The 12,942-nt window shown below is 38.6% G+C and overlaps 1 protein-coding gene and 1 long non-coding RNA gene across 2 annotated transcripts; both read right to left on the bottom strand.

Moving 5' to 3' along the window:
* Positions 1-1,129: 1,129 nt before the first annotated feature.
* On the bottom strand, positions 1,130-4,142 carry LOC125381652. Its single transcript, XR_007221939.1, has 3 exons — positions 4,004-4,142; positions 3,214-3,334; positions 1,130-2,874 (listed from the first exon to the last, which is right to left on the bottom strand). It is a non-coding gene; the product is annotated as an uncharacterized LOC125381652 (long non-coding RNA).
* A 1,402-nt stretch (positions 4,143-5,544) lies between these two features.
* On the bottom strand, positions 5,545-8,718 carry LOC124113316 (activating signal cointegrator 1 complex subunit 2 homolog). Its single transcript, XM_046473599.1, has 3 exons — positions 8,511-8,718; positions 7,586-7,996; positions 5,545-5,690 (listed from the first exon to the last, which is right to left on the bottom strand). Exons 1-3 carry the CDS (start codon positions 8,716-8,718, stop codon positions 5,545-5,547), a joined length of 765 nt encoding a protein of 254 aa, XP_046329555.1.
* Positions 8,719-12,942: the final 4,224 nt, after the last annotated feature.

The raw sequence follows: 12,942 nt of genomic DNA, 5'->3' as shown, positions 1-12,942 counted from the left end.
GTTCAAAATACCTGATTGATAAGTAACTGGATGTCGTACTTCACACTTCACACTGTCCCCATTTGAAAGTGAAAAGATAGATCACTCCATTGATGTGTTTAGTGTTTGAAACCAGTTACTGCAGTAGGCCTACAGTATCTTATTCTATTTAGCCTGCAACCTCGGGGTATGGCGGTACTTGTCATGTACGCTGAGCGGAACAAAATGCACTCACTAACCGTTATGATTATTCGTGTTCTCTGTATCAGATATCATTCATGTTATCAAACTATGCATATTTTACTGATAAAAGTTCATTATTTACATCAGTAGCTCCGAGTAAAAGCCGGGCCTCGCGCTCTGTTTGACAAGGGAGAGAACTCCATCGTATCGCGGTACAGAGAAAAGTTGTGTATTGAGGTCCGAATTGGACAAAAAGAGGACATAATTCTACCTACCACTTAGTATGATCATGCCAGATATCAGTGATTTGTCCAGACAAGTGCAAAGACAGCACAAGTAAAATTCGAAATGTGTTATCAGCAATAGGTATTCAATGCATATTTACCGAAAAGTAAGAGAAAAATATTTTTATAAGTCAACATCAAAATATCAGAAATGATATTTTAAGATTGTTTAAAAAAAATTGGATGACAATAATTTTGTCACAAAATGGAAAAACGTTAAAAGTCAACAATAAATATATAAAAAGCACTCCTAGTATGCCCTAAGTATGTATTTATCTTTTGGTTACTAGTGATACAATAGATTCTGGGCACAGAGCGGGAAAAAATGTGCGGACTACGTAACTTCCGTTACCTCATTAGTCGCCATGAATATGCAGATGATCTAGTTCAGGTCGATAGAGAAAGTTTACTTGGGGAACTGCGGGTTATATCGTTGGCCATTGATAGATGGGGGTAAGGCAATATTACAACAGATGCCAGAAATATGTATCAACGCATTAATAACTCCTTACTTACAGCAGACGGAACATTCCGAGGAAATTGAAATTGTTTACGAAGTGAGCACTTCCTGGTTACTGATTAGCATCAATAGACAGCTGCTAAGAGGCGTGTCCCGCGTGAACTACCGGAAATCACAAATGCCGCGATACGATGAATGCCGCGGTACCATGGGGTCCGAGTATTATAGATAATTGGTTATTGGTTTGTTCTGACAGCCATTCATAGAAAATGCATTGCAACTTTGCAGGGAAACTATTTATCATCTATTATGAGGCCAGATTTTTTAAAAACGTTTAGAAACTATAAAAAAGAAGAAATATCTAATATATAATTAATTATAAAAAACAGTGGGTTGTTTAACTGAGTGGACCAAATATATGTAAAATGTTTACAAAAAGCTCATTTACTGTCACAATCAATACATATAAATTATCTCAGAAACTATAAGTAAAACTTGTTGAATATTAGTGAAAAATATTTGAAATTGTAAATCTTTGTTTGGAAATTTGGACCTCCCGACCTGACCTTTTGAGCAAAACGTCTGTAACAACCACCCCCTAAAATGCAAATGAAATATGCAATCATTTTTTTATATCAGTGAGCGAGTAGGGTTTTACGCCGCTTTTAGCAATATTCCAGCAATATCACAACTGGGGGACACCAGAAATGGGCTTTACATGTTGTGCCCATGTGGGGAATCGAACTTGGGTCTTCAGGGTGACGATTGAACGCTTTCACCACAAGGCTACCCCACCACCCTTTTTTATATTAACACTTGAAATATAGTTTAGAAAACATATAATATGATTTATTTTCATCAATTTATTTTATTATGCATTTTAAGATCTATGATGCACAACAAACAAATCTGACAAGTAAAATAAATCTACAGTACCATAAATGTTTATTTGCCAGCAAGTTGTGAAAACATATGTAACTTGTAAGGTTATTAAATTACATCAGTGATATTGAAACATGCCCACAATATTTCAAGAAGTATTCAAACTTATAGTAATAAACACATCATGTCAACATGATAGAACTATAAACTGTTTTGGTATTTATTGAATTATTAACATGTAATAAAAATTATGCATATATCATCAATACAAGTTACTTCTTATATAGGCATCCCTCCAGATTGAATGACAAAAATATATACGTAAATGTTATGATATTTTTTGTAATGTTGTGTATAGCTTGACTAATAAAAGACACTTTTTCATTTCAGAATCTATCTACACCTCATAAACAAGAGGTTTACTTTGGGGATTTGCAGAAATAGTTGAAGAATCAGAGAAAAGTTATTCCATCTTGTGTTGTCGAGGTGATTCGTGAAAGATTTCCATCTGATGTATGTAATGTTTTCCTCTATGCTCATTAAAATAAACTTTTTTCATTGCAATCTTGTTTTATGGTCTCTGACAACAATCAGCTTTTGCTGTTTCATTTGATAAGTTTCTGTAAAACAGGGTGGCTGATGCTGGATGAGGTAGTTTGGGGCAAGGGCAAAGGCGGGGGAAAAGACTGAAGAAAATATCACAAGCACTGGCTAAATGCTCAGTGGCAACTTGTTAGTGCACTGGTTGACTCTTTCAAAAGTACAGCTCTCTTGTTGTCTGAAGCACATTTCCTCACAAGACATTCTAATATTTTATGACTTGTAACTCTGCATGAAAATAAACACAATTTGCACACATTGAAAAAGGATCTCAACACCAGGGATTTCTTCTGCCACCGGTGGGGCAGGATACTCTCACCTTTCGCGAACACCTGGTATTATCACTATTTGATAGCGATTCATTAACCCGTGCTCATGATTTAGTCAGAATCGTACCATCATCGACTCTGTTTTTTACAGAGATTTCATATGAAAATGGAAAGGGTTTCGTCGCATTTATACTCTTCCATATAATCATTGTGGGACCTGAAAAATATATAAATAATTTTAACATAAATTTTTCAAAATAATATGTACACTAACTAAATAATTGTTAAAGAAGGTGGTAATAATCTTCAGCAGTGTCAGGCATGTCACTGGGTGCCTGAATACAAATATCATCAGTTAACTGTGTACAAATTGTATCAGATCTAAACTTTTATATGTCATTCATAGTATACTTTCATTTGTCATCCACACTACACTTTTACAACAAAAGACAACAATATAGAATATAATAGATACACAAAATAGTTCAATACAGAAACTATTTGCATATAGTATTTACATTGTGTGATTATTTATTGTCAAAATATTATTTTGTACCTCATACTGTGAAGCATGGTGTGCCATGCTTCTGGTGTACATTGGACAGTGACTGTACACCATGATGGACTGGGGACCTGTACTTTCTGGGCATCGGTGTCTGGCATGACTTGGCTCTAAACTTCATATTTGAAAGATACAACATAGAAACATTAACACTTTTGTCATCTATATCTCACTATCACAAAATAAAAAATGGTAACTTGATTTTTTTCATGTATAAATGTGCTATAAATTGTTTATGTGTGTAAATTGCATTGAACATGAAATTTGAATATTTTAGGTGGTGGGTGGGCGATGATTTTGAATAGTGACTGGATATTTTGTCAGCTACAAACCAGCAAAACCAGATATCTTTTTAAATAAAAAATATATAAAGCATAAATAAAAAAAATAAACATGTTGCAACGATGTATTTTTGCGGCTTTTTGCTTCAACACAAAGAATTTCAATGAGTTTATATGATTTATAATTTGTTTTTCTGTGTTATTATAAAGTTTATTTATTACTGAAATGAGATGATTTGTGTTAATTCCAGACGGGAATGGCTGTAAAACTAAAACATTACGTAACACAACTTACTCCATCAACAGGAGTTTGCTGCATATTGCAACGATCAGCTGATCAGGAGTATCGACATAACCATGCAGGAAGTGAACATGTGAACGAGACAACATCACGGATATTCATGATTATCAAGTGAAACTATGTACAAATATCACCCTACCCCTGCTAAAATACATTTCTTAAATACCACTGTGGTTAGAATAAACTAAAACAGCAAACTTACCTGATTGAGTTACTTCAACTTTATGGCGTTTGTTTACAAAAGGATCCGAGTCAGGGAAACCCTCTTGATGAGAGTGCTGTCCCTTTAGCCCGTTTCCATATAAGGATCGTACACCATCCGCTTCCGATCAGTTTCAGCACAGGACCATGTAACTAATAATAGAAACAAAAACGGTCTTTGGCCTCGTCTATAAGTTTTTGGCGAGTGTTTTTTTTATTGTTATTAATAGTTACATATGGTCCTGTGGTTTCAGAACCAGCAGGTATCTAAACTCTCACGGAAGACGACAGCAGCTCAGCAAGAGCAAATATGCGCAACACAAATGAAAGAATAAGCGCAATTCATACAACAGACCCTTCCAACCATAATCGCGAATCTTACAGTATGTTATCCATGCATTGTTGTCTTCTCAGTCGCGATTTTGGAAAATGAAATAATTTTAGAGTAATTGTGCTTAGCGTTGTATCTTGGGACAGCTCGGAACCGAACAAAACAATAGGATGCGCATCTGAGAAGATAGAACCACACACCTCTACATACACCACGTGAAACGCGTCTATTAAAGTCTTCTGACGTCATTCCTTTATCAATTGGCACCAATGACGTCATATTGCAAGGGGCATATGCCATCGTGTGTTTCTTATGGAAATAGAACTCTCTGTAAATGTGAAAAATATGAACCGATTTTATGAATAAAATAAATTAGATACGTGTGATATTTTAATTGTTTTGCCTCCGAAACTACTAGGTAAATACATTTCATCATGAAAAAGTACAAGAAAAATAGGTTTATTTTCATGTGAACTTGCCCTTTAAGAACTTCCAAACGATCAGATTTAGGTAGGGCCAATTGTCTTATGATGACATGTCTGTTGGGCTTGGAACCACAGTGCTTTTGTTGATAGAAATGGTATAAAGTTCCATTAAGAAGTTCATATTCCATTGAGACTCCTACTAGGTTTCTGATTTGAGCTTCTGTATACTCACCCGGTATTTCTCCTTTTTCCTTATATGCAAAGATGTGCTTGAAATCTGGACAGCTTCTTTGCCTTGCACCAATATCAGTCTCTGTGGTGTCATATTGGATGCTGGTGGTAGCTACTACTGGAAGTTCCTTGGTGTAGTGGAATGTGATGGAGATGTGCTTTTGGGTAACTGTAGACAGCTGTGAGTTGTCTGGAGTTTCAGCATCTTGTGGATCATCTGTTTGTCGGGCAGGGGTGTAATATGAAGCCATGGCAACAGATGTGAAGGTCTTCGGTATCTGGTAGATGCTGGGTTTCTGCATATGATCTTCTTGAGAGTGCATCAGCATTCTCGTTCTTCTTTCCTGGACGGTGCTCAATGTTAAAATCATATTGCTGAAGCTTTATAGACCATCTGGCGAGTCTACCTATGCCATTGTGCTTGAAAGACTGGATATAAATAAGGGCTTTGTGATCAGTGTAGACTTTGAAGTGCTGGCTAGACAAGTAAACATGAAATAGTCTTATGCCTTCCAAGACAGCAAGCCCTTCTTGCTCGGTTATGGACCATTTTCTTTAAAAAGGATGAAGCGATCTGCCTCCATATGAAATAACCTGTTCTCTCCCAGCATCACCAAGCTGACCAAGTATGAAGCCAATTGCTTCAGATGAAGCAGCCGTGGTGAGTATGAACTGTTCATTTAACTTTGGGTATGCAAGTACTGGTGCAGAAATGAGGGCAGATTTTAAGGACTCATATGACAAGCTTCAGACCACACAAAGGTTCCATCTTTTGGCAATAATTTATTCAAAGGGGCAGCAATTTTTGAAAAGTTTTTGACAAATTTGCGATAGTAACTTGCAAGGCCTAAAAATTGTCTAATGTTTTGCTGAGTTCTAGGCTGAGGAAAAGAAACAGCATTTACCTTTTCTGGATCTGTCTGGATGCCTTTTCGAGTGAAAATGTGGCAGCAAATCTGCATTTGCTTGGTTTGAGGGTGAGGCCGGCAAGACATAACTTACTGAAGACACACCTTAAATGACCTAAATGTTCCTCAAAGGATTTGCTGAACAGGATTATGTCATCGACATATACAAGCAAATACCTCCAATTGATTTCTCTAAGTGCTTTTGAAATAGTAGATTGGAAAGGTAGCCGATTCCATTGATATACACCATCTTGACAAATGAAAGCAGATTTGTGTTTGGTTGATTTATCCAATGGAATCTGCCAGAAGCCACTAGCACAGTCGAGAACAGAGAAGTATTGTGCTTCTGCATTACCAACAGTATCAATGACGTCATCAAACCTTGGTAGAGGAAAGTACATACCTTTTGTAATGGCATTAAGCTTCCTGTAATCCACAGCAAAACGGTAGGTGCCATCTTTCTTACGCACCATGACAACAGGTGATCTCCATTCTGACTCACTGGGTTCAATAATACCAGCCTCAAGCATTTCTCACATCTGCTTTGAACACTCTTCCCTTACTTGGATAGACTGTCTATAAAATGGCATTCGCACAGGTTCTGCATCACCCGTCTTAATTTCATGACAATGCAGATCTGTTTTACCAAGTTCAGTCCAATCTTTTGCAAAGACAGAGCGTTGGGAGTGCAAGAAACACTCCAGCTGATTTTTCTGGTCTTCAGTAAGATCAGAATCAAAGAGATCAAATGAAATGTCAGACTTAGCACTAACCTTTGATGGTTGTATGTTGAAAACACCAGCTTGTTCTTTGTCATGGTCCAAGGGCTGAATGAAGGATTCATCAACATCTGACAGGGTTCCTAGCACTTTTCATCGGGGAATGTTGATTGGAGCTTCTGTGACATTCATAACAGAAGTCTTACCTGTTGTCCGTGTAAAAGGAGATTCTGTAACTGAGGGGCTGGTTCAAGAAGATAGACACACATTGGGTGTGAGGGGGAATGGAAATGGATTTGGATGATCTATCTACACCAGCATTTGTCTCTACGAGGTTAACTTGAATGAGACCTTCATGAATAAGTACAGAACGAGTAGCCAAACAGACCGTGACTTTGTTAGCATCAAGAAAATCCAAACCTGGATAAGTGAATGGTGCAAGTGAGGGAATACATGAAAGATGTGATCTATTGTTAGATTTGAAATTTTAACTGGAAGTGATATACAGCCTAGAACAGGATGGATCTCTCCTGCAACACCAATGATATTTTGATTTTTGAAGGTTTGCCAAAGAATAGCCTGCTTTCGAAAGGAATTTTTCAGAAATGCAAGAAATTTGAGCCCCTGTGTCAATGAGTCCATTGGTATGGATTTTATGGATGGAGATATGGATGGTATTTTTGAGTAATGGAGCAACAATACAAATAGAGGGGGCAATAGAACTTTGATGACTTTTGCTTGATGATTTTGGATTTTTGAGATGCTTATTATTTGGGGCTGTAGAAGGTGGAATAGCACTAATGTTTTTGCCACAGTTGTGCCTGGCCTCCTTTGAAGGACCTGGCGCATTATCCTATTGATTTAATTGATATTTGTATGTTCTACATGCTGCAGCAAAATGATGGAGTCTTTGACATTTGGTACACTGTTTACTGAAAGATTTACAACTTTTACGAGTTGGACAAGAACCTCCACATCCGTTACAGTTTCTTTGCTGTCCTCTAAAGTTGTTCTGGGACTGCCCATGTCGAGGTGTCCAGTTCTGCCGACTGCTTTGCTGAGGCATTATTTGGTTCTGCAGATGAGTGTGGAACATCTGTTGCTGAGGTTGCTGGGGGTAGGACTGCTGGGGCTGCTGCCAGGAATGAGGTTGCTGCATAGGTCCATACTGGGGTTGCTGCTGGGTCCATGGCTGGGGTTGCTGCTGGGTCCAAGACTGGAGTTGCTGCTGGGTCCAAGGCTGTAGCTGCAGTGGCTGGTGGAACGGGGTCTTAGACACAAATCTGGACTGCTCATACCTCTGTTTCAGATCATAGACGTCTTCCATCAGAGTTTTGAGAGCCCTTGTTGTCAGTGATGATTCTGGTTCAATGGGAGTTGCTGCCACAACATTGGTGTTTCTACACTCGAACTGTTCTGCAAGCCTGCCGTATTCATGGAACTATGTCAGGATTCTAGGGTCCCTATTACCTACTGTGGATTGAAGAGAGTTACGAAGTCCTGTCATAACTATTTGTAGCTGTAGGTATTCAGGTATAATTTGGCCTACAATAGATTTCTGATACCTGTCTAGATAGTCATCTACAGATTCTACTGGTGACTGTTTGATGGATAAGGATGAATTGTTAAAGTTCTTTTTAACATATCTATCCTTAATAGCCTGCAATTGGGTATCAATAGAGGTTGTCATAGAGAATGCCTTGCTATTGAACCATTCTTTAACTTTAGGGTCTAAAAGGGTTCGCAATTGCAGTTTTTGCTGCTCATCGGTGAGTTTATATATCCTAAATGCATCTTTTACACGACCTATAAATAGATCCACATTTTCGGAGCCAGTGAATTTGTCTATAACAGATGCTACACTTGCCGCCATTGTAAATGGAACATCAGGAACTTCTGGGTCTTCTTCCTGGAGGTCTGGATTGGGGTGTTCTGGTGATTTTGTTGTTGATGTTGCAGCTGGTTCTGCTGAATATCTCGGAGCTGGTCATCTTGTTGAACTTGCAGGTGGCTGTTGGGGGCCGGTTGGTCTGGGAGACTTGACTGCGAAGAGCGTAGGGGAAGATGGAAGGTGTAGCTCCTCTTAACTTGGTTGCACTCATGGAGGTACCGTTTTCTTTCCTTTCCACCAACTGAGAACGCGTGCGTGCTGTGCGCTCTCACATATATTTGGGTAACCTTAGAACATAAAGTTGAGAATATAAATCACAGAGTTGATGGCGACAGTTCCAGTATTTATTCTTGAGCAGATGTGATCTATACTGAACCAAATTAAAAACTTCACAATGCTTAAATTTGAACATTTTGACCAGTTATCATTGTGGGCCCTTATTGTGTATTTAAACAGTAATGGCCAGGTATTGTCTTCAGATAACACACGTTTTTGTGCAGGTGAATCGATCAAAATCATGTGCACAGCACTATAGTGTCAAAAGTGGTTTTTCACGTGCAACTGGTCACGTGGCCATAATGCCGCACGTGTTTTCAGCCATACTTGTTAGCAGTCATTAACAAAAAAAGAAAAACACAAGAAAACAAAAGTTTTTACGGCCATTTGTCATGCAACGCCTTTCAAATGTGCAACGTGAACGTTGCCATCGGCATGTTGCAGACGGGAACGTCCGTAGCTGAAGTTGCAAGGACGATGGGCTGTAGTCGACGGACTGTTTATGATTTACAGATGCGTCTACAGCAAACGGGTACCACCGCTGATTGCCCTCGGCCAGGTCGACCACGTGTTACGTCACATGCAGAGGATCGTCAGATTGTCTTACGTCACCTCTGTAACCGATTTTTGACGGCTACATCAACCAGAAATGTACTGTTTAGGGGTAGACTGACTGCGCAAACTGTTCAAAACCATCTGAGAACTGCTCACCTTCAAGCACGACGGCCATACTGCAGGCCGATTCTGACTCAATTACACAGAAGTCAACGTCAATTGTGGGCACAGCGACACTTACGATGAAATTGGAATCAAGTGATCTTCAGTGATGAGTCCCGATTTAATCTTCGATTTGCTGATTGTAGGGCGAGGCTGTGGAGGCGCCGTCATGAACGTTACGCCCAGTGTTGTGTACCGGAAGTTGACAGATTTCGAGGCGGAAGTGTCATGGTGTGGGGTGCTTTCTGTGGCAATGCCCGTTTCAGGCTTCTTGTCATCCATGGCAACTTCAATGCTGCTGCTTACCGCGAGTAGGTACTGGCACCAGAACTTCTGCCTTTTATGGCAGCACATGGACCCGGTTTGATCTTCCAACACGACAATGCCAGACCCCACAAAGCAATTTCGACAAGGAATTTCCTTCAGAATGCGGGAGTCAACGTCATGGACTGGCCGTCAAGGTCTCCCGACCTCAATCCCATCGAACACGTCTGGGATGCTATTGGCAGAAGTCTGCGCACTCTCCAGAACCAACCACAGAATTTGCAAGATCTTGGCACCATTTTGCAGCAACAATGGCGTCGTCTTCCCAATCATGTGTTCACAAGCATCACAAGGTCCATGCAGAGGCGTTGTGTGGCCATACACGCTACTGAACTTGTGTGCCATCAGATTCTCGTGCTTGGGACTTATGATTTAAACTGTTGATATTATTACCGAATACCGTAGGTGCTTGGAACAAATTATGGTTACCACCGTTTATTAAAATCCTTCTTTGGACATTAATTATTAAAAATTACCTTCTCTGTTACATTTGTCCGTTGTATATCATATATGGGATTACTTTTAAAAATGTGAAGTTTTTGATTTGACTCAGTATAGATACATTCAATACACAATTTCAAGTTATTACAATAATAAAGATGTACATAAGATATTATATAATATTGCAATTTAACATTTAATCAATGAATATTCTCGAGGGAATAAGCTTATAGAGTTGATAATTGATTGTTGGGGGAATTAGCATGGTAGAGTTGATAATGGCGGGAAGATGACTGGCTACAGTTGATATCATTTACGGGGCGGTCGGGTAGCCTAGTGGTTAAAGCGTTCGCTCGTCACGCCGAAGACCCGGGTTCGATTCCCGACATGGGTACAATGTGTGAAGCCCATTTCTGGTGTCCCCCGCCGTGATATTGCTGGAATATTGCTAAAAGCGGCGTAAAACCAAACTCACTCACTCACTCACTGATATCATTTACATATTACAATCAACTGGATACTGAAAGTAGAAAGGACATAATTAAACTCGAGACTAAGCACATACACTTACACAGATATACAGACTACCACCTTTGCATCTATCAAGATAATGAAAATTTATGTATATTAATAATATGGGCTGAGATATGTACACATTCAAAAAGCTGGAGGCTTATGATAGGTATTGCCCTTGGCATTTCCTTAAACTAGCCTGTTTACAATATTATTAATAATACTAACATTAACGATAAATGTGCGGTAACTCAACAATGTTGAGAGATCTGTATAATACTTTTAAAATACAATAAATCACAACAAAGTATGACATACAATTAATGATAATTGTTAGCAGTATTATAAAAATATGAACTGCATTTTATAATTAATTGCAACAACACTGAATAAAACGTTAGAAACACAAACATTCCAAATAATTACTTACATTGTACAACGACAACATAAATACATTACCTGTGCTCAGTTCAAGTGAGATAACTTCACTGCATGTTTAAACAGAGTTATTTGGTCTAACTTCTAACATTTCTAAAAAATAAGTACACAAAATAATTTGAACAAGGGAAACCAGCTTACCTTAGAACATAAAGTTGAGAATATAAATCACAGAGTTGATGGAGACAGTTCCAGTATTTATTCTTGAGCAGATGTGATACCAAAGGGGCATCTGCTTGGTTTTATATAGTTGAGAGGACGAGGAGCTGGAACTGCGCCTTTACTGTTATTGGTCCAAAACATGTAACGCCAATTTTGATTGGATAAGGATTTCTGACCTAAGGCTTGTAATGACTGACTGATTTCCCAAGTTTTACTAACCTGCTGTTTGACATTAACGATAAGAGGATTACTTTCTAAAAACAATGCACTGGTATAATGTTTGCCTTGCGTTGACGGGTATAGAATTAAAATAGCAGGGGATTATGTTTGGACAATGGGCATGTTGATTTTGTGCCTTATGGGTATGAATTTGGACGGATTATTGTTTATGTAAGTGGGATGTAAAATGAAAAAGCCTGGATAACTTTCATCAAAGTAATATTAAGTTCATATAAAACATATGGAAAGTAAATTAATTAAAATGAAAAAAAGTAGAATAATAAAGGTAGCTAATTTTAAATGTACAAGAATTTGGATATACAGGTATATAAGATTAAGTTTGGAATATTTTATTATAATATAAGCACGAGAATCTGATGGCACACAAGTTCAGTAGCGTGTATGGCCACACAACGCCTCTGCATGGACCTTGTGATGCTTGTGAACACATGATTGGGAAGACGACGCCATTGTTGCTGCAAAATGGTGCCAAGATCTTGCAAATTCTGTGGTTGGTTCTGGAGAGTGCGCAGACTTCTGCCAATAGCATCCCAGACGTGTTCGATGGGATTGAGGTCGGGAGACCTTGACGGCCAGTCCATGACGTTGACTCCCGCATTCTGAAGGAAATTCCTTGTCGAAATTGCTTTGTGGGGTCTGGCATTGTCGTGTTGGAAGATCAAACCGGGTCCATGTGCTGCCATAAAAGGCAGAAGTTCTGGTGCCAGTACCTACTCGCGGTAAGCAGCAGCATTGAAGTTGCCACTGGTATAATGTTTGCCTTGCGTTGACGGGTATAGAATTAAAATAGCAGGGGATTATGTTTGGACAATGGGCATGTTGATTTTGTGCCTTATGGGTATGAATTTGGACGGATTATTGTTTATGTAAGTGGGATGTAAAATGAAAAAGCCTGGATAACTTTCATCAAAGTAATATTAAGTTCATATAAAACATATGGAAAGTAAATTAATTAAAATGAAAAAAAGTAGAATAATAAAGGTAGCTAATTTTAAATGTACAAGAATTTGGATATACAGGTATATAAGATTAAGTTTGGAATATTTTATTATAATATAAGCTGTAGTTTTGATAAATTGTATTTAAAATAATGTAAGGACTTTTCTACGAATAGGGACAAATATGTACACGATAACAGTATGTTATCTAAACCGGCTGCCTTACCAAGCTTCGCTCTATCAATGACGAGGCGGACTTCATCCTTAGTGATTGGGCTGATTAAAAAACTGATTGTAAGTTTAGAGTTGCAAGGTCTTCAAGCTTATCTTTTACACATCTGAGGGGGGTAAAGTGGTAAACGTCTGAGACTTCGGGCTTTCCTCCC

This window comes from Haliotis rufescens, unplaced genomic scaffold (genome assembly GCF_023055435.1).
Source record: "Haliotis rufescens isolate VD_foot unplaced genomic scaffold, xgHalRufe1.0.p SCAF_19, whole genome shotgun sequence".
Lineage (NCBI taxonomy): Eukaryota > Metazoa > Mollusca > Gastropoda > Lepetellida > Haliotidae > Haliotis > Haliotis rufescens.
The sequence above is the reverse complement of the archived record's forward strand: the minus strand, read 5'-3'. Positions and strand labels throughout refer to the sequence as shown.